At 54.0% G+C, this 26987-nt stretch overlaps 1 protein-coding gene across 3 annotated transcripts; it reads right to left on the bottom strand.

Annotated features, from left to right (window-relative positions):
* Positions 1-1859: 1859 nt before the first annotated feature.
* On the bottom strand, positions 1860-25900 carry Pear1 (platelet endothelial aggregation receptor 1). 3 transcript variants are annotated; one of them, XM_069990228.1, is made up of 25 exons: positions 25828-25900; positions 16685-16859; positions 15869-15965; positions 13992-14104; positions 13275-13379; positions 12769-12869; positions 11831-11923; positions 11381-11624; positions 10961-11081; positions 10640-10776; positions 10335-10547; positions 9897-10071; positions 9682-9802; positions 8293-8456; positions 8099-8201; positions 7835-7981; positions 7502-7627; positions 6241-6369; positions 6002-6130; positions 5638-5850; positions 4844-4932; positions 4603-4738; positions 4368-4436; positions 4056-4292; positions 1860-3607 (listed from the first exon to the last, which is right to left on the bottom strand). In XM_069990228.1, the coding sequence occupies exons 4-25, from the start codon at positions 14093-14095 to the stop codon at positions 3456-3458; spliced, it is 3108 nt and encodes a 1035-aa protein (XP_069846329.1). In that variant the 5' UTR covers positions 14096-14104; positions 15869-15965; positions 16685-16859; positions 25828-25900; the 3' UTR covers positions 1860-3455. The 3 variants fall into 3 exon arrangements, with proteins under 3 accessions (XP_069846329.1, XP_069846330.1, XP_069846331.1); XM_069990229.1 differs by lacking the exon at positions 16685-16859; XM_069990230.1 differs by lacking the exons at positions 15869-15965; positions 16685-16859.
* Between the last annotated feature and the right edge of the window lie 1087 nt (positions 25901-26987).

The following is a 26987-nucleotide window of genomic DNA, read 5'->3' as shown; positions in this document are numbered from 1 at the left end:
CATAGGTCCCATGGTTTCCCTTATTTGCAATAACTAGTATATATCTGAGTCAAGCAGAAAAGGTCAGTTAAGTTGATGTTAGGGAAATGAATCCTAAGATGTGTATTCAATTTTTTTTCTTTCATGTGATTGTTTCTAACACATTTATGAGATTCTTTGTTGCTTTGTATGTCCCTCCCCCACAGTATAATCCGTGCTTTCACTGTATTTGATGTTGTTATAATTTGTGGAGGGGAAGGGAAAACCAAATCGTTTAAATAGGGATACAGATGGACCCATTGCAACAATGAGACATACAACTCGTTATGTCGAAAACGAACTTTACAACTTTGGTTGGGGGGGAGGAGGATGGGGGGGTGGGGGGAGGATGGGATGGGAAAGGGAAACAGGAGGAGGCTACAATGCTTGATAAGAAATGTACTCATTATCTTGACCATGTAATTGTAACCCCTCTGTATAGTATCTTCACAATAAAAAAAAAAAAAAAGACTGGGAGTTCTGAGTTCTGAGGAGAGTAGCAGGGAGAGAGCAACGCCTGCCGTAGTGGAGCAGGGCAGGCCCGAGGAGGCCATTTGGGGCTTCTCAAGGAAGTCATTTGGGGCCTCCTCAAGAAGCCATTTGGGACCTTCCTGTAGCGAGGCCTGTGGAGGGGCACCTCCCGCAGCAGAGCAGGGCAGGCCCGGGGAGAGGGGAGAGGCCTGCAGAGAGGAGGAAGGAAAGAAAAGGAAAAGCCTTCCCCTTTGGAGCTTTGGAGCTTTGGGTGTCTGAGGTTTGGAGGTTCGCAGACCAACTAATCAGGGTTTGCAAACCAACTAATAAAGGTCCGGACTGCCCATTGGAGGCTTACTGGTTTGGTGGTCGAGGCTGCCCTTGGTTCTGGGTATGTAGCCCAGGACAAGGTAGTCACAGGACCCCTTTCTGGTATAAACTGTAAACGTTCTTTGTCATCTTTAACCGTGACTCGATGGATTGTCTCACTCTTCTGACATCATAAGTAGCTCAGAGAGAGCGCCCAGGACCCAAGTTCAACCCCATCCTGACTGACAAAAGAAAAAAAAAAAAAAAAAAGAAAACCAGGCCTGGCTGGGGTCTAGTGAGGGCCTAGATACCCTAAGACCTAAATGGACCATAGTGGAGGGAAATGAGCAGTAACCTAGTAACCCCAAGAAGTGTGTGTGTGTGTGTGTGTGTGTGTGTGTGTGTGTGTGTGTGTGTGTGTGACAACGGGGGACAAAAAATTGGAGGTGTGGGTTAAGAATCCTGGCAGCCAGCCAGGCCTCATGGGTGTGATGCTGGGTTTCCTTGTTTGTTTGTTTATTCAGGACTTGAACTCAAGGCCTGCGTGCTGTCTCTGAGCTCTTTCACACAAGGCTAGTGTTCTACCACCTTGAGACATAGTCTACTTCCAGTTTCCGAGTGGTAAATTAGAGATAAGTCTGACAGACTTTCTTGCCCAGGCTGGCTTTGAATCCATGATCCTTAGATCTCAGCTTCCTGAGCAGCTAGGATTACAGGCATGAGCCACCAGTGCCCGCCAATGCTGGATTTCTTAACTCCAACTGTTTAGCTTCCTGATGGTCTGGAGACTGTCCACTGTTGAGTTGAAGAGATCACATCCTTACAAACCTTGTTGAGGTGCTATTCTAAACCCAGCTGAGCTCCTTTAGTGTACCTCTCTCCTCTTTCCTGAGGCTTCCAGCACTCATTTCCATCCATTATCACCCCAGCACCCTCTGCCTGTGTGTGCTGCCCACAGAAAAAACCACCTTTGAGTGTCTGTTCACATTCAGAGCACACAATTGGCCCTTCTGTCTTGGCACTTACCCCAGAGTCAATGGTGCATTAATTCACTCAGCCACTCAACCTTTTGGGGATCATTTATTGAATGCCTACCATGTGCCCAGGGGAATACATAGTGAGCATAACAAACTCGAGTCCAAGGCTGAGGCACCAGTGGCTCACGCCTGTAATCCTATCTTCTCAGGAGGCTGAGATCTGAGGATCATGGTTCAAAGCCAGCTTGATCAGGAAAGCTAGAGAGACTCTTATCACCAATTAACCACCCAAAAGCCAGAAGTGGATCTGTGGCTCAGGTAAGTGGTAGAGACTAGCCTTGAGCAGAAAAGCTCAGGGACAATGCCCAGGCCCTGAGTTCAAGCCCCAGGACCAGCACAAAAATAATAAACATGAATTCTGCCTTTGTGGAGCTTAGTCTAGTAAGGAGGCAAATATTAATTGAATAACGTGGCAGGAAATAACACACTAGAGTAGAATCTGATAACCAGTGGGCCTTCTGCAGGTACATCAAAAATGAACGGTGCTGCCACTGATGCTAAACAGGAAAGATGCTAAACAGTGGAGTACTGAGGAGCTTGAGGAACAAGCAAGAGTCAGCGGGTGACAGGAAGGACAAGCCCTGCAGATGTGCAAGTCCCTGGGATAAGAAGAAGAGTAGCAGATAGGCTAAGCCCTGGCAGCTCATGCTTGTAATCCTAGCTACCCTGGAGGCTGAGATCTGAGGGTTCAGATTTGAAGATAGCTTCTTATCTCCAATTAATTACCACAAAGCTGAAAGTTGGGCTGTGGCTCCAGTGGTAGAGTTCTAAAGCTGAGTGACAAAGCTAAAGGAGAATGCCTAGGCCCTCAGTTCAAGCCCTGGTACCAGCACAAAAAAAAGAAGAAAGAAGAAGGAAGGAAGAAGAATGAAGAAAGAAGAGGAAGAGGAAGAAGGAGGAGGAGGAGGAGGAGGAGGAGGAGGAGGAGGAGGAAGAGGAGTAACAAATAGCAGCAATAGCAGCAACAACTAGATGCCAGTGTGACTGGAGCAGAGTGACAGGAGACACAATCTAAGATGAAGATGAGGCCCAGATGAGTAGGTAGCCAAGCATTTGAGAACTTTGAACGTTTTGACTAGCCCAGGGGCATTGGTGCACACAGGAAGACATGAAGATTTGAGGGAACAGACCAAGTCCCCTGTATTCTGAGCAGCAGCAGCAGGACTTATTAAGGGAATACCAGGGGCCAGTGAGGGGCTTACAGCCACAGCCAATTCCTGGCTAAATGCAGTGTGCCTAGTAACCCTCTGAAACCAGATATACACATGCGCATGCACAGAGCCCAGCCTGGTGTGCACATGAAAGGTACCCAATATACAATTCAAAAATATCAGTCTAAAATCAGAGTCGTTCAACACACCAGCTTATGCACATAGGACCCGGAGGGGCCCCCAGAGAGCAGTGAGTTCTGGAAAGGGATCCAAGCACACTACAACCAGTGTCTTCCCTTGTGGAACCTGGGAGACAGGATCCCTTCTCTCCATTCACTTTCTTCATTAATATGTTCATGTTCATAGCCTTCAGTCCACTCCCTGCTCCTGGCAGGGTACCCAAGGCTCTGTCCTCAGCCTTGGCAGCAAGGGTCAGGTGGGCTGGCCTCTGCCATACCATCCTGGCTTCTCAACGGTCCTGGAGCTGACGTGGGGGTGATGGAGGATGCCGTACTGGAGGCAAGTCATAGTGTGCAGGGATATGGCTGTTCTTGGGTGAGTCGTAGTGGCCAGGGGGGAGGCCTGGAGGAAGCGGGGGCTGGGAGCCCAGAGAATCTTGATCTGGAGACAGAGGGGGACGGGATGAGAAGGAACTTGCTCACTCTCCAACCTCCCACTGCCCCTCCCCATCAGGCCTCTCCTGCCTGGAGATGGTGGGTTTCTGGCCGCCTGGCTGTGTAGCTCTGAACAGAAGCCTTGGCTCTGAGCAGCCAGGGGGGAAAGGCCTCCTCAGCCAGCCCACCAAGGTATTTGGACACTGTCATCTGATTCACTTCTCACTTCTCTGGGCACCACCTTCACCATCCCAACTCCTCAGCACTAAAGGTAGGCATCCCACTCTGCAGGGCAGGGTAGAAACAGGTTCTACAGGGCAAGGTGACTTTACCACATCTCACCCCCAAAGGCCTTGTTCTTGCCCCCACATCATGCCCCCTCTGTCCCTTTCCTCTTCCCACCTCCCTCAGCCCAGTTCTCTCTGGCGTCTGCCCAGGGGAGATAGAGCGCTCACCATGGGTCAGGGGGCTGGGCTGTTCATAGGTGCCACTGTCTCTCTGTTGCCGCCTCAGGCTGTCTGGGAGCTGAAGAGGCTGCCTGGGGGGAGATCCTGAGGGAGGGCCCTTCATCTCCACATAGCTGCTCTCCCGGAGGCCCCCTGGCAGGCTGGGCAGGTCCCGGATGGTGGCATAGGGGTTCTCACTGCTCAGAGAAGCCATGCTGGCCCCCAGCCCTTCTTTAGAAGCAGGCCCTAAGGATTGAAGAAGGAAGATCGGTTTAGTGGAGACACTGGCTTCTTTACCCAGCTCAGTCCCTCTGCTCATACCTTTATTACAGAATGGGCCTGGACCATTACTATGGCTGTAGCTGTAGCTGCGGTCTGGGAGGCTGCCACCTGAGGAGGGAAAGACAACTCATAGACTGTGGTCCCCTCTGGAGTCCAGCCTCCTCTGGAACAGAGTCTGAGCCCTTTCACCCTCCCCTGCACTCACTGGGATGGAGCAGCAGGCTGGGCTGAAAACACCCACTTTCTCCCAAGGTCTTGGCCTCCAGGCACCTACCCCTGTCCAGAGGCCCGGGAGGGGGCTCCCGGCGGTGCTTCCGATCAGCAGGCAGCGTCGCAAGGTTGTCATGTCCATGGGCTCCGCTTGACCACTCAGGTGCCTGGAGGCTGGCAAAGAGCTGGCTGCCTGGAACCTAAGGGGGACAGTGCCACAGAGAGAGCACACACAAGGAAAGGGCTTCCCAGAGAACCAGATCTGTGCCCAAGCCTCTGCAGTGCATCCCCTCCCCAGCACTGACCTTGTTAGGGGGTGGGGGGTTGGGAGAACACTGAGACAGAGTGTGGTAGCTGGGGTTGGAGTAGTAGTGACTGTAGCTTGGAGGGACATCTGTAAGACAGACATAGGCACAAGGCAGCTTAGAAACATGCTGCCTTATGTAATCCTAGCTTCTTAGGACGCAGAGATCTGAGGATCATGGTTTGAAGCCAACCTGGTCAGGAAAGTTTGTGAGACTTGTCTCTGGATAACCAGCAAAGATCCAGAAGTGGAGCTGTGGCTCTAAGTGGTAGAACACCAGACTTAAGCAAAAGAACTCAGGAACAGCACTCATCCTGAATTCACACACCCTGGCACCAGGAAGGGAAGGGGAGGGGAGGGGAGGGGGAAGGGAAGGGGGAAGGAAGGGAGGAGCTGGGAAGGTAGCTCAGTGGTAGAGCGCTTTCCTTGCATGCATGAGGCCCTGGGTACAATTCCTCAGCACCACATAAGCAGAAAAAAGCTGGAAGAGGTGCTGTGGCTTAAATGGTAGAGTGCTAGCCTTGAACTGAAGAGCTGAGGGACAGTGCCCATGCCCACAGTTCAGGCCCCATGACTGACAAGAAAGGAAGGAAGGAAGGAAAGAAGGAAGGAAGGAAAAAGAAAAGATATGGGCTAGAGCCCCTGTGACAGTTGCTCTGTCCAGGGGATCCGTATTTTAGTCTTCCTGACCTTCTTTTCCCAGCTTCCTCCCAGCTTCCCACCTACCCCTGTAGTTAGGCCAAGCAACCCACTGCCCACCACTCATTGGTGCCTCGTGACTCCATGCCAGCTCACCTGGCATGACATATTCAGAGCCATCTAGCCGTCCTGTGCTGTACGCCACGGCCAAATGTTGATGTTCTTTGCCCTTTTGCCATTGGCGGTAACCAATAAACAATGCTACCAGGGCCACCACAAGAGACCCCAGCACTGCAATGCCAATCACTGCTCCCAGCGAGTTATAGGCCACTGGAGATGTGGGCATCATGGTGAAGGGCTCCAGGCTTCCTGTGTAAGATAGGGTAGGGATTCAGCATGGCATTTTGGCTCTGTTGATGAGCTTGGGTGCATGCATGAGAAGCATCCAGTAGGGAGGCAGGAATGGCATGAAAGGACTGGGTCCTAGAGACATTGTGGGTGGAAATGCCCAAGGACTCACCAATCCTGCAGGGTGCACCACTGTGTCCTGGGGGGCACACACAAGCCCCTGTCTCTGGGTGGCACTTCTCTCCAGGACCACACTGGCAGGATTGCGAACAGTTGGCACCAAACATCCCCAATGGACATCCTGGGGAGACAGTCAAGGAGACAAGCAGAGAACACATGGACCAAAAAGCTATAGTCTCCTCTTGAGCCATGGCTGAGGGCACAAGCATGGAGTTCCCCTCCTGTGGGTACCTTCCATGCAGTGGGGTCCTGTCCAGCCCGGAGTGCAGACACAGCTCCCATCCTGGGGGCGGCAGGCCCCACCATGGTGACACTGGCAGATCTGGGCACATTTGGCTCCCCAGTGACCTGAAGGGCATTCTACAGGCGACAAGGGGTCTGTCAGACAGGGCAGGACCATTTCTTCCTGGGTGAACTCCCAGTTCTCAGCATCACTGAAATTTTTGTTGTGGTTTTGGTTTTGGTTTTGTTGGTCATGGGGCTTGAACTCTGGACTTGGGCACTATCCCTGAGCTCTTCAGCTCAAGGTGAACACTCTACCACTTGAGCCACAACACCACTTCCGGTTTTCTAGTGGTTAATTGGAGATAAGAGTCTCATGGACTTTTCTTCCCCAGGTTGGCTTAGAACCGTGATCCTCAGATCTCAGCCTCTTCAGTAGCTAGTATTACAGGGGTGAGCCACTGGCGCCCAGCTATCACTGAAGTTTTTAGTCAGCCTTGTCTCTGGGGCTTTGAACATATCTACACACCAAGGACTCACAAATGCTTGTCTGGAGCCCTGTATCTCCACTCAGCTCCAGACCCACATGCCCATTTTCCCCTTAACACCTGCACTTGGCCATATCAAAATATCTAAAAGCCTTCTAAAGTACCCTGGATTGCTTAGCTCTTGCTTTGTTTTTTAAACATAAGAGACATAACATCCATGCTACTCGGTGCAATTTTTTTTGAGACAAGATCTCAAGCTGGCAATCCTGCAAACCTTTGCAAAGCCAAACTTGCAATCCTCCAGCCTCAGTCTCCCAAGTACTAGGTTTACAGGTATGAGCAACCATGCCTGGCTCTTTGAGGTAATCTTTTCCATGATCTTCATGCATTTAAATGTATATACATGATCTTTGTGTATTTGCATTTAAATGAACAAAGAGAAATTGAAAATGTTATACACATGCATGTATGTATGTATGTATGTATGTATGTATGTATGTATGTATGTATGTATGTATATATGTATCCAAAGTAGAGCTTAGGATAAACTCCCATAAAAAAATATTGCTTTCTCAGGTTTCCCTTGCCAAAGGGCATGGAATTCTTCTCTGTTCATTGCTGCATCCTCAGCACCTAGAACTAGTACCCCAAGTGCAGACAATATCCAATATTTGTTTCTATTGCTCACACAGGAGAGTCCAGACCCTTTATTCTAAGGAGCCATCCCCTGCTCCGCCCAGACTCTCAGCACGCTCTGGCACTGCACTCAAGCAACCACGCACGTTGGGAGCAGTCAGGGCCTATCCAGCCCGCCAGGCAATAACAGGTCCCATTCGATGGGTGGCAGGAGGAGTGGTTGTTGCATCTGCAGGGTATACAGCGTTTTCCATAGCGGCCAGGCTGGCAGGCTGGGGAAGAAGGTACATGTGACTGAGGCAGGGGCCCAATTGGCCTTTGGACCCACCATCTCCATCCCTTTTTCCCACATACTAACTGTCCTGGAAATGAAAGTCAGAGGGAGAGACCAAGACAGGTAGAGGGGACCTTCTGGCACCTGACACTGCACTGTGTCCTGTGGGGCAGGAGGAATATGGGGAGGGGAAAGGAAGCCTCACATCTCTGGCAGGAAGGGCCTCGGAAGCCAGGTACACACACGCAGTTGCCATTTTCAGGGATGCAGGTACCCCCATTCTTGCAGGTACAGGTGTTGCTGCAGTTGGCTCCCCAGAATCCCTCAGGGCAGGGCAGGTGGCAGCGGGTGCCTGGGGAGAAAAGCATAGGATGAGCCTGGTCTGGGCCCCTCTGGTTTCCCAAGGGCTCTTTCTGACCCAGCTCCCACTCCACAGTAGGCCTAGGACTGGAACACTTTGATTGCTCACCCATCCAGCCAGCCTGGCATTGGCAATGTCCATGGATAGGTTCACAGCTGTCAGCATGCTCACAGTCACAGTGACTGGCACAATCTTTGCCGAACTGTCCCTTCTTGGGGTGGGAATGGAGAGTAAGGTGGAGCAGTCAACTGGGGATGCCATGTCCTCTTCCTCCCCCAGACAAACAGGCTGTGAGCACATACCGGACAGGGTAACTGGCAGTAGGCACCATGCCACCCAGGAGTACAAGAACACACTCCAGTTTGGGGACTACAGACTCCCTCATTGGCACACTGGCAGCTGGCATTGCAACCGAAGCCCCAGGTTCCAGGTGGGCAGGGCACAGAGCAGTTACCTCGCTGCCAACCTGAAGGGAAGAGCCTGTAAGTAGGCATGGGGACCTGTTCCCCTCCTGGGCAAGCCCACACAGGGTAGTGACTATGCCAGGCTCTCTGCTATGAGGGAAGTGCAAGCAGTGCTCACTGTACCATATGAAAGATTAGCATATGAGCTATTAGAAGCTGACCAGAAGGCTAGAAGAGCTGGGTACCAGTAGCTCACACCTATCATCCTAGCTATTTAGGAGGCTCAGATCTAAGAAGCACAGTTTAAAGCCAGCCCAGGCAGAAAAGTCTCTAAGATTCTTATCTCCAATTAACTAGCCAAAAAAGGAAGTGGAGCTGTGGCTCAAGTGGTAAAGCACCAGCCTTGAATGAAAACACCAAGTGAGATTGTGAAGCCCTGAGTTCAAGCACCAGTACTAGTGTGCGTGCATGCACATGTGCACCCTCCCCACACACACACAAAGGCTAAATGCTTTTCAGTGATATACCCCCACCATAGGTCTCCATTATTTCTTCTGTAAAATGAAAGAGATTGGCAAAACACCCAAATATTTACCGTGGCCAGATCAAATAAACCCAGGTCAGAGGTCAAACAATAGGGAATACTGAAGATTGACAACTTGGTGTTTGTTAAAGTTTATAGAGCTAACCTAACAAAACACATCTGTACCAGAATTCAGCCTTGAGGTTGACAGATTGCCACCCTTTGGTAGACCCTTTGAAGGCTTTACTGGCACTGCCATTGGGTTTCTGTCGGGGGGGTGGGGGGGAGTGAGATATGTTACTAAGGAGGTACATGGTGGCCTATGCCTTTAAGGACAAGTACGATGCGTGTGTGTGTGTGTGTGTGTGTGTGTGTGTGTGTGTGTGTGTGTGCTTGAAGAAAAGCAAAGTGGATATTCCAGGAAGGAAATAGCCTGGATACTTTCCCACAGTCCAGCTGTCGCATAGTAAACTCTGCCTCCCCACACCCAGCAGCCTTTCCCTGGCGCTGGGCCCGCCCTCGCCCCGCGGCCCCGCCCCCAGCCGCCCCGGCCCCGCCCTCGCCCCGCGGCCCCGCCCTTGCCCCGCGGCCCCGCCCCGCGGCCCCGCCCTCGCCCCGCGGCCCCGCCCCCGGCCGCCCTCGCCCCGCGGCCCCGCCCTCACCCCGCGGCCCCGCCCCGCTGCCCCGCCCTCGCCCCGCGGCCCCGCCCCCGGCCCCGCCCTCACCCCCGCGGCCCCGCCCCCGGCCCCGCCCCATCCCCTCACCTTCCTTGCAGACACACGTGCCGTCGATGGGCGAGCAGGCGATGGCATTTTCGCACGAGCAGCGGGCTGAGCAGTTGGCCCCGTAAGTGTCGGGGGGACAGAGGCTAGCGCAGTGAGGACCCTGAAGGCGGGCGGCAGGCTGGTGAGCGGGCCGCGGGGCAGGGCCGCGCGGCTCCCGGGCTGGCCCTCCCCGCCGGCCGCGGGGCGCGCCTCACCGTGTAGCCGGGCGCGCACCGGCAGAGGCCGCTGTCGGCCAGGCAGACGCCGCCGTGCAGGCAGAGGCAGTGCTCCTGGCAGCCGGGCCCGTGCGTGTCCCGAGGGCAGCTCTCGTTGCAGTGGAGGCCGGCCCAGCCCGGCCGGCACGAGCACTCGCCGTGCATCGGGTGGCAGCTGTGGGCGAGGCGGGCGCGGCGGAGCCTGAGCCGGGGACCCCTCTCTCCGCCGGGCGGGAGCGAGCGGAGCCTCGGGATAAGGGAGCCGCGGGAGGGGGGGCGGGGGTAGAGCGGACTGGGACAAGGAGGCGCCCGGGCTGCGTGCTCCCCGCCGCGGAGCCCCTGCGCTCCTCGCTCGGTGACACCGGTGGCCCCTCGGACATCCTCCCGGGGCGCTCGGTGTGCGCCCGAGGCCTTCCCCCCCAGCCGCCGGCCGCCCACCTGAGGCTGTGCTCCGGGTCGCAGCTGCAGGCCGTCTGGCAGTTGAGGCCGTAGAGGCCGTCGGGGCAGAGGCGCTCGGTGCAGCGGTCTCCGGTGAAGCCGTGTTCGCACAGACACGCGCCATTGGCCGGGAAGCAGCGGGCGCCCAGGGCGCAGTCGCAGATCTCCGCACAGTCTTGCCCGAAGCGGCCCACCGGACACTCCTCACGGCATCTGGGCGCGGTGACGGGGTGAGCCTGGTTGCGCCTATCTCCTCCAGGGCTGCCCCTCTCCTCCTCCAGCCTCCCCGCCGCTGCACGGCTCACCTCTCCCCGGTGTAGCCCGGAGCGCAGTGGCACTGCCCGGAGAATCTGTCACAGAGGCCACCGTTGTGACAGTGACATTCCTGGGAACAGTTGGGTCCATAGAAGCCCTCTGGGCAGGGCAGGGAACAGATGGTGCCCTGTGGGAGTGAGAGGTCGACAGAGCCTCCAGCTAACCCCCTCCCCACGGCCACCAGACTCTGTGACACCCAGTTCAACCCAGACCCCACCCCAGTAGGACACCCTCCCCTGAGTCCTGCTCAGAGCATCCCCAGAATTCTCCTTAGACTCCCATCCGGTACCCACAGGCCCCATTTTTAATACCATCCAGCCCGGAGGGCAGCTGCAGGAGCCTTGGGAGGTCAGGAAGACACCCCCATTTTGACAAGGAGAGATGCTAGGGCAAAAGAAGCCATCAGTGCTGGGTAGACAGGTCACATCACAGCTGCAGGAAAAGGAGGTAGGGTCAGGGTGTAAACAAGCAGTGCCTTCTGCCCCCTCTCTTTCCTCCAAGGACTGGCCACCAGCACACAGCTACCTCCATTCACACCTGCACACTGTGCTTCTACAGGCCCCTCCTCACTTTTGCCCAGGCTGTTGTCTCTCCTGGGACCTGGATCTTGTCTCTCGACTCCATCCCCATGTTTGGGATCCTGTCTGAGTTCCCACATCTGCCTAAGTGTATCCGTATGGCCCCTTAATCTGCTACTTCCTTAGTGTGTTGTCCTTTCTCCCGTTATTCACCTGGGCCCTGTTCTTCCTGGGGGGCAGAAGCAGGCTCCAGTCTGGGGATCACAGGGTGCCCCATGGCACTGGCAGCTGAATTGGCAGGCAGGACCGTAATGTCCAGGGGAGCAGGACTGAAGGCAGTTTGGAGGCTGCAGGCCCGAGGGGCAAGAACACACTCCGCTCTTGGGATCACAGGAGCTGCTGTTGCCACAGAGGCAGGGCTTGTCACACTTCAGGCCCCACATTCCTGGGGCACACTCTTTGGGATGAGAACGGAAGAGGATCACCAGAGGTCCAGTCACTCTCTGGCCCCCTTAGGCTGTGTCTGTCTCATGCACCTACATGTCCACCTCCTCTACCCCACTACCACATCTCTGGAGAAGGCAACCAGCTACAGAGGATTCTGGGTAATTGCTCTGGGATCTTGAACTCTGGTAGGGAGGACGTGAGTTGGCAGCCACTCACCACTGGAGCAGTCGGTGCCCCGCCAGCCTGGCACACACTGGCATTCATTGGGTGCCACACAGCGGCCATGGACACACTCCTGGGCACAGAGTGCTGGGACAAAGATGGGTTGAATGAGTGGATGCTTCCAGCCCTGCCCCTCCTACCTCTTCTCTCTGAAGCCTCAGTTGTGGGGACAGTTCACCATATGCCACTTCTCAGATGACAAAAGACTTAGATCCAGGCACGTGGGATCAGAACTTGACAGGAACCCAGAGTTCTGACTTCCCAGCCCCTTCGTGTGAAATTTTCTGTGCAGCTGGTTGGAAAAATGGGATTGTCAAGTTGGAGCTGGACACAGATGCTGCCAGAGAGAGGATGAGGACTGAGATGGGGTTGGGCCAGGCTGGGGAGGAAAATCCGGAGGAGGAGGAGGCTGGTGATGGGTCAGAGCTGAAGGGAAAGAAGGGCAGGAATACAGGGGGAGCAGCAGAAACTGGACAGTGACAAGTCAATGTCAGACAGCAATAGAGACACAGAAACAGAAGAGACAGAAAGAGACCCAGACACCAAGCCTGAGACACAGAGACAGAGATACAGAGACAGACAGAGAGAAACCAGAGACAAGATGAAAACTCTGGGACAGACAGATGCAGACAGGGACATGCTCAGGGACATGGAGAGATGGGATAGGTCAGCTGGAGGGATGGCTATGGGGTGTGAAATGCTGGCTAGCTCCTGGGAACCCCAGCAACTTGGCTACGTCAACACCTAGCCCCAAACTGTATCTTGCCAGATGAATGGCTTCCAGAGCAAGGCAAGGCCAACCTCCATTTCTACCCCATCTGCTGGACCTGCTGCTCTGGCTGCTGGACAAGGAGCAGAGGAGCCGCCCCACCCTTCAGGGCACAGAAAAATTCAGAAGGGTGGGCTAAGCCCCGTCCCAAAGCAGCACTCACGGACACAGGCCCCACTGCTCTCGTAGAAGCCCTGGCAGCACTGCAGGCGCGGGCGGTAGTCCATCTTCACCACTTGACGGTACACAGTCCGGTACACAACCCTAGGGAGCCCAGGAGCTGCCCTCAGTGCTCCTGGATGCCCACCCTCAGCACAGAGCAGCACTGTGGGAAGCCAGTGTCCAACACACTGGGCTGAGAGGACCTGGGAAGAGTGTTTATTCCCTCCTTTCCCCCACCAAGCACACACACACATGTATGCAGTACAGCACACATGCACACCACAGACACACAACACATAGACACACAATGCACATTCATATATATCCCACTGGGTATGTGCACACACACACACACACACACACACACACACACACACACACACATTTGTGAATGCTTTGAGGTCAGATATTTCTTGTGGATTCTAAAGGTTCTAAGAAGAGAACAGGGTACGGGGTATAGGGGCCAGGGCAGGCAGCTCACCTGCCCGTGGAGGGGCAGGCACTCACGTGGGCTGGGGGCAAGCCTGAGGGCCCTCCCAGGGCCTTTCGCAGGATTCCATGGGAAGAAGGCTGAAGGGACGGGAGTGGGACTCCTTGGTGGTGGTGGTGAAGCTGAAAGAGGGGAACAGGTCAGGGAGGAGGGTAGGGTAATGCCTTAGCTGGCACCGGGATGAAGTGGGAAGCAGAGATGAGGGCTTGGCCAGTGGGAAACCAACACCCCAAAATCTGGGCTTGCTCCCCTAAACTTAGATAAAGCCCTCATTCTTCCCCACCTCTAAAGCCTAGAGGTCCTCCCAGAATTGGAGTATTCTGGGGATGCTGCCTATCAGAGCACTTTTCTCACCTTGTCGTCCAGAGCTTTCCATCTTCTTCTGCTCCCTTCCTGGGAAGATGGAGCTAAGCAATGACTGAGTAATCATGAGCAGTTTAAGACCCATTTCCCAGCACTCTTGTCCCCCTTAGCCAGCCTCTGTGCTTGCTCCACAAGAAAGGGCTCTCACCCTAAGCTCTGTCCTGTAGCTGATCACCCGTAAGGGTTTTTCAGGGACAGGGATGGAAAAAGGACAGAGTCAGAGGAGGACAGAGACTGAGATAAGAGCAGAGATGGGGAAGGAATCAGAGGCAGCCCATGCAGGGCTGAAAGAAACAATGACAGGAAGGTGGCAGACTAAAGAAGAACCTGGGAGGAGGAACCCCCAGGGACCAGTTAGGGCTCTTACTCACCTTTCCCAGAAGGTGCAGGCATTGGGATCATTGGAGTTGAGTGTTCTAGCCAGCCTCAGGTCTAGGGCCAGGAGGAGAAGGAGGGGACACAGAGGTGGCAACATTTCGGAGGCCTGCAACAAGGCCAGGTACAGAGCAGGTAAGTGGTGCTGTATGCAGCAGTCAGGAAAAGTGTCTGTGGCAACCCGAGCAGCAGGCATGCAGAAGAGCCCAGTCTGCTGACCTCTCCGGTCATCCATCCCCATGCTGCCTGGCCTCCAGCATCCCCAGATCTTACTCCAGGGTGTGAGGTACATGTCTATGCTACAGGATCTCAGCTGATTGTTTGGACACCATAACCCTGGTTCTTTCTGAAGTGCTCATCTTTCAAGTAGCTGACTGCCCCATCCTCTCTTCTGAATTCCACCCTCCCCAAGCACCACTTGCCCACACATAAGTGTTCTAGGCCTGTTTCCTGTCCATGAACTCCTGAGACAAAGACTCTAGGATCTTTACTTCTGAATCCTCAGTCTCTAGCCCAGGGTACACCCAAGACACTTTGCTTTTGTTTTTGGTCTATGGTAGAGCTTGAACTCAAGGCTTGAGTGCTGTCCCTGAGCTCTTTTTGCTCAAGGCTAGCACCCTACCATATTGAGCCACAACTCCACTTTCTGTTTTCTGGTATTAATTGGAGATAAGAATCTTGCAGACTTTCCTGCTTGGACTGGCTTTGAACCATGATCCTCAGATCTCAGCCTCCTGAGTACCTAGGATTACAGACATGAGCTACTAGTGCCCAGCTTCAAGACACTTTGATACTGCAACCAGTGTGGGAAGTAATTTGGGCTCAGAAAGGACTTTCCAACAGGGTGGCTTCTTCAGCCAAAATTGTTCTGAGGAAATAGTGTCTCTCACAGGATTCCCGCTCTATGGGGTGGGAATGGGGCTGGTTCCAGGCCACCTAACTGCCACTGGTGTATTGCAGCCAGCTCATTCTGGGCTCAGGAGAAGCAATTCTGTGTATCCTTCCTAACTTCATGGTATCACATCAGGAACTTGAAATGGAATTAACACCACAGAAATCAGTAAACACTACACAGACATCACAACCAAACTGCCCATCAGAGCCAGTTGCGAAATATTTTCCATCACACCCTTACATCCAGCTTTAGGTGTCATCCCGCACACAGAGGTCCCTGTCCCTACCAGAAGGCCGGAGAGCCTCACCTTCCTCTGAAAGCTGGCAGCCAAAAGGGAAATGAGCTCTCTTCATCCCTGCACCCCTAGCCTTGCCCAGCAGATGGGAAGAGGGTCAGGACCAAGGATGAGTCGTTCGCTCCTCCCCTGGGCTCCAGAGAGGCTGGGTGCTGGAGTCCATCCCCCACACCCCGTGCTTTCTGATTCTGCACTTCATGTTCTTAAAGTTTGCACAGGCTCCCTGCTCTAGCCTCCCCGAGGCGCACACATCTGCTTGTAATTTTTCCTCAAGAAGAGAGAAAGGTCGTGGTTGTTGGCCCCTTACCCCCCTGAGTATCTCTGGAATGCTTACAGCCAGCCCCACCCCATGCCCCCCACCCACACACTGGTCCAGCTTCTCCCTCATTTCCGCTCAGGAGGCCCCCCTCTTTCCCAGCAGGTCTTAGTCTGAGATAGGCTGCCCACTGCAAAGACTCTCCCTGCCCCCGCCCCATACATACACCTTTAACCCTTCTGCAGTCAAATCTCACCATCATCTAGAAAGGGCTCCTCTGCAATCCGGTTCCTCTCCTCTCCCCCATAGCAAACTTTTACCCACTCCCTCCAGTCATCCAGGGCCACTTGCACCCCACCACACCTCCTATAGGGTCCATCTCCACCTCTAGCCTTCTCATCCTCCACCCAACCCCCAAGTAACTCACCAGGTGGGATCAAGGGAACTCAGGTGAGCCAGGGGCTGGTGCGAGCCTGAAGAGCTAGAGGGCGTCCTGGGGGATCCCAGCGCTCAAGATCTGGAGTCTGGAAATAGGACACAGCCTGGTTTGGATGGAAGTGCAGAGAGTGGGGGAACTCCACCCTCCCCCACTAACCCTCAAGGCAGTCAGTAGGACTCCAGGAAGGACCCAAAGTCAGAGGCCATCTTCTGGTCCTTTGGCTACTGAACTGGCCCCGTGGCCTACTCTTGGAGGTTCAGGACTTGGCCCAGTGACCAGGGAACTCAGCCACAGTCAAAGCTGCCCTTCAGATGTGCTTCAGTGTCCTAAATGTACTTCCCACACAGCTCCATTGCCAGAATCAGTTCCTCCTCTCCGTGTCCTCACCCTGCCTTCCCACCCTGCCCTGCTCTCCGCCCACCTCTGGAGCTTGCTTTATCAAACCTCCTCACTGCTCCCCCAGGTATGCCTGACAGCCAGGCCCTTAGGAGGGACCTTGAGTCCCCAATACATCTCTAACCCTCCCAGCTCTGGCCCAGACAGGAGGTCCCAGTGCTCAAATTTCAACTCAGTCTGCCTAAAGCCAAGGTTATCATCCTTGTCCCTGTGGAAGCCTCTTCCCTCAGCCACACAGTGGCCTCCCCCTACCCTAGCCACTGTGGTCATGGAGGGGTGGACAAAGGTTTCATCAGGAAGGACTTGGGTTAAGGTACAAGTAGGATAAGATGCAGCATTTATGCCTGCACCAGTCCCCAGACCCTAAGATCACCTCCTACCAATCAGCTGTTAGAAGACACAGTTTACCTGGGATCTCTGGGATGGACTTGTGGAGGAAGAAGGAGGTGGCAGCATGGGGAAAAGGTGACTCTGGCTGGCCAAAGTTTAGCTGGTTGGCTGGGGGCTAGGTTCCAACTTTTTTCAAGCTACCTCAGGGTAGGGCAGCAGTGTAGAGGAGGCATCAGCTGCTCAATCCAGAGGGCTGGAAGCCAAAGTTGGGGTAGGGGAGAGCGGTGAGTGGACAGGACAGAGAAGAGCTATGAGGGGGGTCCTGGAAGGGAGAAGGGTTTGGCCTAGCCATCCCTAGACAGATCAGGAGCACATAGCCCCAGCCTGGACTCCCAAACTTGTTCTTCTTTCAGACTTTTTCCCCAAGAGGCTGGGGAGCCAGTGACTCTGCCCGGTGCTCACTTAACAACCTTCCAGTCCCAGAAGCATTGGGCCCATGTAACTACATTCCAAGAGGTTTTAGTCCATCACTATCTGCCTTTCTTCCCTGCCCTGGGGACCCACAGTACACTCACCTTGGGGCTCCCAATCTCCCCATTGCAGGGCTACTTCTTGGCATACAAAGGTACCTATTCTCTCCTCAGAAGCCCAAACAACCTTTCACAAGAATAAAAATGTGAGCCAGGCACTGGCTGTAATCCTAGCTACTCAGGAGGCTGAGATCTGAGGATCATGCTTTAAAGCCAGTCTGGGCACAAAAGTATGTGAGACTCTTATCTCAGATAAATTACTCAGAAAAGGCCAGAAGTGGCGCTGTGGCTGAAGTGGTAGAGCACTGGTAGAGCACAAAGAGGCTTAGAGACAGTGCCCAAGCCTCAAGTTCAAGCCCCAGGTCTGGCAAAAAAGAAAAAAAAATGAATAAAAATGTGACTCTCTGTATCTATTGTTCAATGTGTTGAGACAGAAAGGGTGCTGCGCAATTTGCATAGGTCATCTCCTTTAAAGCTCCCATCAGGCCCCTGCAGAAAGTACTAGAGGCCACTTTACAGATAAGGAAACAGAACAGCCAGCCAGCAAACGTAGGAAACCTTCTCAAGGCCACACAGCCAGTGGTGTCAGAAGAGGATCCAAACTCAAGACAGCTGCCAAGAGGCCTCCCAATGATTCCAGTCTTTCCTGAGCCCAGAAGGAAAGCCCAGGGGCTTTGTGTAGCTTTTTTAACAGCCTGAGTTCTGGGAGTGAGGAGCTGTCAAGGGGCTGGCCAGAGGGGAGGGGATGGTGGGCTGCCTGATTAGAGGCGTGGGAATTGCAAAGTGCGCATAAGACTGAGCTGAGTCTCTCTCCACCTCCACATGCAAATCAGCTGGGCCCCTGGCCAGCCCGGGTGCTCCTCTTCCCTCCCTCGCTGCCTGCTTGAGCCCAACATTCCTGCCTCTCCTCTTCCCAGCCCACACAGGGCCCAGCCCAGATCCTGGCCCTGCTCTTCCCCAAACTTCATCTCAGCCCCTGGGAGGAGAAAAATGAGTCTGGGGTCTCTGAACGCTGGCAGAATTCTTGGTCAATGAGAGAGTGCCTATCTCTATAGAAAGCAGCAGCACTGGGACTGATAGAAGTGAGACAGCAGGAGGGACTTTAAGACAATTCCTGAGCTCTGCATCCTCCACCCAACTCCAGCTCCAAGCACTATAGAATGGAAAGGGTGTCAGTGCTCCTCCATCTGGGCTATTGTGCAGGTTAAACGGGGTGCTTTCATCATGTGCTTTGAACCATCCCCACTAATGTTAACTGTCCTCAGGATCACACCTCCAGTCCCTCTCTTACCCAGCACCCCACAGGGCCCCTTCCCTCCCCTGGGCACCATCACAACTTCTCAGTATTAATTCCAGGAAAAACTGTGGGTTTTTTATTTATCTGAAGAACCCCCAGGATGATCCGGGAATAGGGCCGAAAATGCTGACAGAGAGAAAGGAAGTAGGGATGGGAGGGGGCCAGGTTCCCCCCCTAGAACCTGATCCCCCCAGAATGATGGGCTGCCAGCCAGGTACATCTTCAAGCCAGAGGCAGTTGACAAGGCAGGACGCCTGGATTCTGCTTTCCCAGCTCTCAGCCCAGCCCCAACTCCAGCTTGTGTTCCCCTCCTGCTTCATTCTCCCTTCCTTCCTCCCTTCCCTTTTTCATCTTGTACTCCTGTCTATCGCTTGAGCCTCCATTTCCACATCTGTAAAATGGGAGGCCCCCTCAAATCTTCCAGGATTCAGTGAGGTTCCAGTAAGCACTCTGGATCAGAACCTTGGGCTAAAGACTCTTCCTGTTTTATTCTTTCCGTCTCTCTTTCCCTTCTTTTCCCCTTTTCTTTCTTTCAATAGGATCTTGCTAAGTTGCCCAGACTGGCCTCAAACTGAAAATCTTCCCACCTCAGCACTGAATAACTGGGACTACAGGGACATGCCTCCACCTGGCAGTGTTTCCTTGTTCTGCATCAAAAACTCTGCTAGCTGACATTTCCTTCATCTGTTTCTTGGGTTCTACCTTTCTACATCTCCCCTTCATCTTCTCTATCCACAAAGGAGAACTTCTATTGCCATGCATGGTTGGGAAGTATGTTCACTACACAAGGCCATTCCCCTTTGAAAGACAAGTAGAAAGCCAGGTGCTGGTGGCTCACACCTGAAATCCTATACTCAGGAGGCTGAGAACTGAGGATCGTAGTTCAAAGTTAGCCTGTGAGACTCTTATCTCCAATTAACTAACAGAAAACCAGAAGTGGAAATGTGGCTCAACGTGGTAGAGCAGTAGCCATGCACACAAAAAGCTCAAGGATAGCACAAAGGCCCTGAATTCAAGCCTGACAACCAACAACAACAACAAAAAGAGTAGAACTAAACTCCAGCCATAGACCATGCACCAAAGCTGTACATTTTAGCTTGCTGTGTTCTGTCTCTGTCTGTCTCTGTCTCTGTCTCTATCTCTGTCTCTGTCTGTCTGTCTGTCTCTCTGTCTCTGTCTGTCTCTGTCTCTATCTCTCTGTCTGTCTGTCTCTCTCTCTCCCCCTCCCTCCCACCCTGCCCCCTCATCTTTCTTTTCCTGTCTGTTTCTCTATGCCCTTTTCTATCTTTGCATTAAAGACAAAAAAATCACTTCATCCTCCCCACTGGGGCGGTGAGATCTCAGTCTGAAGATCCTTCCTCTCCCTCCCCACACAGGGACCTCCACCAATAGCCAAGGCTGCCCTGCTCCACGCCACAGAGCACACACATGCCCATTCTGGCACATGCACACAGCCCCTCCTACATCCAGAGAAGCTGGGTCCTCGGCACGCCAGGCATGTCAGCCGGATAGAGGGACAGGAAGCCTGAGCGTGCAGCAGAGGCTGGGCGGGAAGGGGCAGGGGTGAGGAACCGGCCTTGTGCACTGTGCAGCTCAGGAAACAGAAGCGAGAGGGTCTGCAGTCGGCCCTGTTTACTCATCAGGAAATAGGGACACTGCAGGGACTCTGACTCACTGAACTGCTACTACATGCCTGCTGGAGGTGGGCACCAGCGCCAGTCCCAGCTCTCGCCACAGTCCATCTCACAGATGAGGTGGTGGAGAGGCTTGACAAAATGGCTTGTCCAAGGGCTATCGTGGCACTAGAATCTGCTCCAACAACCAAGCAGTGGACAAGGCTGCACAGACGAGGGAATGGCACCACCCCCTCCGCCGCTGTGGCCGGTCCTGCCCCCCAACCACCACCTAATCTCTACCTTCAGAAAGTATCATTCTATGCTGGCTACTCTCCTGCTCTACAGCCTTCTGGGGCTCCCTATCACAGGAAGGGGCAGCCAGAGACCAGCTCCCCCCAGGACATCTTGCTGCCCTACATGCCTCGCAACCAGTCAGCCACCTTGGCCCAGGTCCCTTGAATTATCTAGGGACTCCCCAACCTTCAAGGCCAGCCTCTTCCAGGAAATCCCCAGTGCTCAAGCATTCCCATCTCCCACGGTGCTTCAGGCTCAGGTTACCAGGGACCCCTTGGGCCAAAGGACAACTGATTATTCTTCCCCAGCTCTTCCCTAAGGCTGATTCCATTTGGGACATGGAACAATCTCCTGAGACCTGACCCTTTCTTAAACCCAGCCAAAGACTCAGTGGCCTAGCTCTGGGGACCAAGGAGAACTAAGCCCACACACTCCAGGCTATGAACTGAACACACACACACCCCTCTGTGATGGCTGCACGCACACACACACACACACACACACACACACACACACACACACACACACACACACACACACACACACACACACACACACACACACACACACACACACACACACACACACACACACACACCTCTGTGATGGCTGCCCCCAAGAGGCTGGGGCTCATCCCTTCTCTCTGCTCTATTTCTCTGTTCATGGGCTAATGTTCCCTCCCAACTCCTTTTCTATGAACTAGGGTGGTGTTTTTGTTTGTATTTGTTTTGTGGTACCAGGGATTGAACCCAGGACCTCACACATGCGAGGCAAGTGCTCTACCATTGAGCCCAACCCCAGCCCAACCATGACACTTATGCAGGTGTGTGTGCCACTGTGCTAGGCTCCTAGAGGGGTGAAGACCCTTCTTAATCTTCCCGTCCCTAGCAGCCACACAGGGGGCCTGCAGTGGCCAGGCAGTAAGTAAGCCTTTGTGTGCAGGGGATGATGGGACACACTCTGAACAAGTCCAGTGAGCCTGGGCCTCCTCAGGAGGGAAGGGGGAGCAGCTATGGTTTCCCCTCAGCTCATCAGACAGCAGAACACACCCTCCTCTCAGGACCCTCAAAACAATGCTGTGTGTCACTGGAGAGAAGGTACAAGTGGCACTCAGAAAGAATTCCCAGCTGGCTCATACCTATAATCCTAGCTACTCAGAAGGCTGAAATCTGAGCATCACAGTTTAAAGCCAGCCCTGGCAAGAAAGTCCACAAAACTCTTATCTCTAATTACTACCAAAAAACCAGAAGTATGTTCAAAAAAGAGATGTACTCTTTACCTGACTTATGTAACTGTAACCCCTCTATATATCACCTACATAATAACGCTATTTCTTTTTTTTTTTTGGTCCAGTCTGTGGGGCCTGAACTCTGGGCCTGGGCACTGTCCCTCAGCTCTTCAGCTCAAGGCAAGCGCTCTACCACTGAGCCACCTTCCCAGCCCCCCCCCTTCTTTTTATCGGTCGTGGGGCTTGAACTCTGGGCCTGAGCACTGTCCCTTAGCTCTTCAGCTCAAGGCTAGCACTCTACCACTTGAGCTACAGCGCCACTTCCAGTTTTCTGAGGGCTTACTGGAGAAAGAGTTTCACGGACTTTCCTGTCCGGGCTGGCTTTGAACCGTGACCCTCTCAGATCTCAGCCTCCTGAGTAGCTAGAATTACAGGCGTGAGCCACCAGCGCCCGGCTTAAGCCAGAAGTGCAACTGTGGCTTATGTGGTAGAACACCAGCCTTGAAAAAAAAAAAAAAAAAAAGCCAAGTAAAAGGGTAAACAAATACAGCCATGGTATTCACTGGAGAATATGTTGAAAATGAACTATACAACTTATGGGTGGGAACAAGAGACAAAAACTGGAGGAGCTGAGCGCCGGTGGCTCACGCCTATAATCCTAGCTACTCACAAGGCTGAGATCTGAAGATCACCGTTAAAACAAGGCCAGGCAGAAAAGTCGGTGAGATTCTTATCTCCAATAAATGACCAGAAAACCGGAAGTGGTGCTGTGGTTCAAATGGTAGAGCGCTTGCCTTGAGCTGAAGAGCTGAGGGACAGCACCCAGGCCCAGAGTTTAAGCCCCACGACCGACAAAAACAAAACTAAACAGGGCTGGGAAGGTGGCTCAGTGGTAGTGCGCTTGCCTTGCATGCCTGAGGCCCTGGGTTTGATTCCTCAGCACCACATAAGCAAAAAGAAAAAAGCCGGAAGTGGCGCTGTGGTTCAAGTGGTAGAGCACTAGCCTTGAGCTGAAGAGCTGAGGGACAGCGCCCAGGCCCAGAGTTCAGGCCCCACGACCGGACCCCAAAAAAAACAAAACAAAAAAACCAACCGGGAGAGAGTAAAGGGTGATATTGTTCAAAAAGAAATGTACTTAGTACCTGACTTATATAACTGTAACCCCTCTGCACATCCCCTTCATAATAACAATTAAAAATAAAATATTTTTTTAAAAAGCTAAGCAGCCAGGCACCAATGGCTCACACCTGTAATCCTAGCTACTCAGGAAGCTGAGATCTGAGGATCGACATTCAAAGCTAGCCCAGGCAGCTTGTGAGACTCTTATCTCCAATTAACCACTCAAAAACAAAGTGGTGCTGTGGCTCAAAGTGATAGAGTACTAGCCTTGAGCTAAAGAGCTCAGGGACAGTACCCAGGCCTGGAGTTCAAGCCTCATAACTAACAACAACCAAAAAAAAGCCAAGCAAGAATCTGAGGCCCCGAGTCCAAGCCCCAGTAGCAGAGGAAGAGGAGAGGAGGAGGAAGAGGAAGAAGAGGAAGAGGGAGAGGAAGAGAAAAAGGAAGAAGGAAAAAGAGGAGGAAGAGGAGGAGGCAGAGGAGGAGGATGAGGAGGACGAGGAGGAGGAGAGGGAGGAGGAGGAGGAAGGGGAGGAGGGGGAGGAGGAGGAGGAAGGGGAGGAGGGGGAGGAGGAGGAGCAAAAACAATAATAGACAGGCAGCTCCAGGGCTGACCTCATGCAGCAATTCCTCTGGGGCCCCCTAGCTCCTAGGGTCTGAGTGTGCTGAGGGCTGAGTCACCTGGTAGGTAGGAGGTGTGGCACAAGGCTGAGCCCTCTTCCTGAGACCCAAGACAACACTCCTTCACCAATCACCTCCACTCTCCCTTCCAGAAAGAGGACATAGTGCTCCAGACGTGGCTTCATAGGGGTTTGAGTGGGAGCAGAAGCCTAGGGCAGGGCCCCCACAGCATGTGAGGGGTCCACACGTGGGTGTGTACCATGCTTGTTAAGTGTGTACACACGTACTGTGGCCAGAGGCTTTCTCAGCATTGCTATGCAGCAGATGCCTTCCCTCTATACTTAATCTGGAAAGGTTAAGTCATTTGTCCTGGGTCACAAAACCTACCTGTGCCGAGCAGGTGCCCCCTCCATAGCATGTGTGCTGCCTTCTGCCCCGGGGGCTACCCAGCTCCTAGTGGCTTCTGGACTTTTCTGTTCTGTGTGTTCTAGCTCTAGGCCTCTTCTTGGGCTAAGTCCACTTTTTTTGTTTGTTTGTTTGTTTGTTTTTATCGGTCGTGGGTCTTGAACTCTGGGCCTGGGCACTGTCCCTGAGCTCTTCAGCTCAAGGCAAGTGCTCTACCGCTTGAGCCACAACACCACTTCCAGTTTTCTGGTGATAAAATGGAGAGAAGAGTCTCACAGACAGCCAGATGTCAGTGGCTCATGCCTATAATCCTAGCTACTCAGGAGGCTGAGATCTGAGGATCACAGTTCAAAGCCAGCCTTTGGGCAGGAAAATCTGTGAGACTCTTATCTCTAATAAACCACCAGAAAAACCAGAAGTGGTGCTGTGGCTCAAGTGGTAGAGCGCTAGCCTTGAGCTGAAGAGCTGAGAGACAGAGCCCAGGCCCAGAGTTCAAGCCCCATGACCGACCAAAAAAAAAAAGTCTCATGGATGTTCTTGCATAGGCTGGTTTTTGAACCACGATCATCAGATCTCAGCCTTCTGGGTAGCTAGGATTACAGGCGTGAGCCACCCGCGCCCGGCTTAATCCACCTTTCTTGTCCTGTGTTGTTTCACTGAGTCTGTACCTCTGTCTGTGTCTGCTTCTGTCTTACGTCTTGTCTGTATCTTTTCTCTCCTCCTCTGCCTTCTCCTTCCCTTCCTGCTGCTTCTCACAGCTTAGTTGCCAGGGGTTATCACTCTGCCTGGAACTAGGATGCATCATCTAAGGAAGAGTCTAAGAGTGCTCCTTCTCCTGTGGCTCCTCAGAGGACCAGCTTGGGGGGGGGGGGGTGCCGGAGGGCACATGGTGGCCACTGTATCTCTCTTCACTTCTCCCCGCTGGTGGATGGGGCTGTCTGGAAAGGGAGTTTCCTCCTCTGGGAAAGTCTGATAGGGAATGTTGGGTTAGAATGGGGTAGAGGAGCAATGCCAGCCCTCCTTTATCTCCCATTGGAGAGAAAGGAGCAGGCTGCCCAGCCCCCATTCTGCCAAGAGGGCAGCCCCCATGGCGGGAAATACGGCAGTCTTTTTGGAAGGTCTCAACAGTGGGAGAGCAAAGTAGGGGAAAGACACCAGAGGGCCTGGAGGGCCTCCAAACCCTGGCTCACACGCACACAGCCATCATACACCCCATGCAGTGGGGTGGGATTCAGGAAACAGCGGCCCCGCCCACCCAGGCCCAACTTAGGCCAGAGTTGAAAGTTGACCCCCTGTCCAATCCTGCCTGGAGCTCAGGCCCGGCTGAGCCTGGGAACCTCGGACCAGCACAAGCTGTTCCTGTCCCCAGGGACAGGGGGCCTTGACCCGGAGAGGCCACTCCTAAAAGGCCAGATCAGGGGGAGCCCATGACTGGAGGCTGGAAATGGGGGGAGACTTGGGCTCCTGAGCCCACATCACTCATTCGACTCATCCACTACCTGCCTGGCTGCCAGCACTGTCCCCTGTCCCCCTCTCACAGACCTTTCTGAGGCTGCAGTTGTCTGGGACAAGGCTCACTCCCCTGCCCTGTTCCCCTTTCGTCCTGGTGGGGACAGAAGCAACATGGGAGACAAGCACTGAGCAGGCTCTGTTCCAGAAGCAGACATGTTTCTGTTCATCAAAGCCTCACAACCACCCTATGAGGTAAGCACTGCACTATTATCTCCCTTTGGAAAGGAGAAACTGAGGCACAGAGGTTCAGTCTCTTGACTAAGGCTGGCCTTGGGTCCAGTGTCCTCTCAGCCTGCACTTTGCTTGATGGAAGGAGAGGACCTGGTACTCCCTGGGTGTCCTAAATCCTGCCAGCCAGATGGGGGCCACCACCCCTGGATTCCCAAGTCTCCTGGCCAGCAGCCTCACACCCTGTGTCATGGGGTAGACCCTTTGGCCTCTCTCCGCCTTGCCCCCTCCCTTCTCCATGTCTGTCCCTCCTCCCCTCTATCTCCCAGGGGTCTTAGGGCTCTAAGACCCACCTTCAGGTCCAGCACCCCTTCCCAGGGAGCAGGTTGGTTCCAAGGCCCAGTGCCAGGCCTCCCTGGCGGGTCACTCACCTGCTTCGAGGCCTAGTCTCTCCACCTGCCTGGTGGGGAACGCGGATCGGATGGGAGGAGGACCGGCGTTGGAGGACCGGCCAGGGTCCCGGCCAGCAGCCCCAGCCGACTGTGACTGCGGCAGGGGCGGGAGCGCAGCCGAGCCCCGGGCTGGGGAGGGGCGCAGAGAGGCGGGGGGGGGGGGGGGGGGGCAGGAAGGGGGTGGGGACTCGGCCCTCGCCAGGCAGGAAGTTTTGACAAGGAAACCGGGAGCCAGGGGAGGGGAGTCCAGAGCAGCCCAGGAGGGAAAACTGTTAGGGGTGGGACCAGGGAGGGGACCAGGAGGGAGGGAAGAAGAGAGCAGGTCGCCAGCCCCCTTTTCCCCCGGCCCGCTAGCTGTACGACCTGGGATTGCTTAACTCTGGTGCCTCAGTTTCCTTATCTGCAAAGTCAGTGCTGCTGGACACTGACCTTATCAAAGACCCAACCCGGGGACCTCCCACCGCGTCGCAGTTTTGGAAGCGGCACCTTCTCTCCTCCTGACGCCCCAAATCGCTTGGCCGCTGGGTGGGACCCTGTCCGCCTCTGCCCGCCCCCTCGGTCCTGGGCCCTGGCCCTGGAGTACACCGGCTCTGAAGTCCGGCGGGGGCCACCTAGTGGCCAGTGGCTAGGCCGCCTACCGCCAGCCCGCAGCCTTTCTGAGTCTGTCTGATAACCGCTATTTCCTTTCCTCCCGGTGAGCCCTTCCAGTGGGCTGCTCCACCAGACCCTAACTCGAGATTGGGCCTGTAGTCAGGCCCCTTTACATCGGATGAGATGGATGTGAGTGCAGTTTACTAATAACCCTCCTACTGGTAAGTGCTGGAGGCAAGATTTGAACCCAGGTCTGTGGTCTAATTAGACAGGCTCCATGCTCCAAACCAACACCATAGAAAAACCTACCCTGGTTCAAAGAGCAAAGGTGGAACATCCCTCTTAGGTGACTTTTAAAAGTCAACTTGGGCAGCAGTGGTACTCACAACTTGTGGGTGGGGATGGGGGGAAAACTGGGAAAGAGGGAGGGAAGGGCTGGCATTGCCCAAAAAGAAATGTACTCTTTACCTGACTTATGCAACTATAACCCCTCTGTACATCACCTTCATAATAGCAATTTTAAAAAGTCAACTTGGGAGCTAGAGGGT

This window comes from Dipodomys merriami, unplaced genomic scaffold, assembly GCF_024711535.1.
Source record: "Dipodomys merriami isolate MVZ:Mamm:240054 unplaced genomic scaffold, mDipMer1.0.p SCAF_392, whole genome shotgun sequence".
Lineage (NCBI taxonomy): Eukaryota > Metazoa > Chordata > Mammalia > Rodentia > Heteromyidae > Dipodomys > Dipodomys merriami.
This window is presented reverse-complemented; position numbering and strand designations above follow the sequence as displayed.

Excerpts from the sequence above, each read along its gene's own strand:
- Pear1 (XM_069990228.1), bottom strand. The coding sequence starts at position 14,095 with ATGTTGCCACCTCTGTGTCCCCTCCTTCTCCTCCTGGCCCTAGACCTG. Across the intron at positions 10,777-10,960 it reads GCTGCCCTCCGGGCTGGATG|GGCACCATCTGTTCCCTGCC; the intron begins GTATTAAAAATG and ends TCACTCCCACAG. Across the intron at positions 8,202-8,292 it reads ACTGCCAGTTACCCTGTCCG|AAGGGACAGTTCGGCAAAGA; the intron begins GTATGTGCTCAC and ends TCCCACCCCAAG.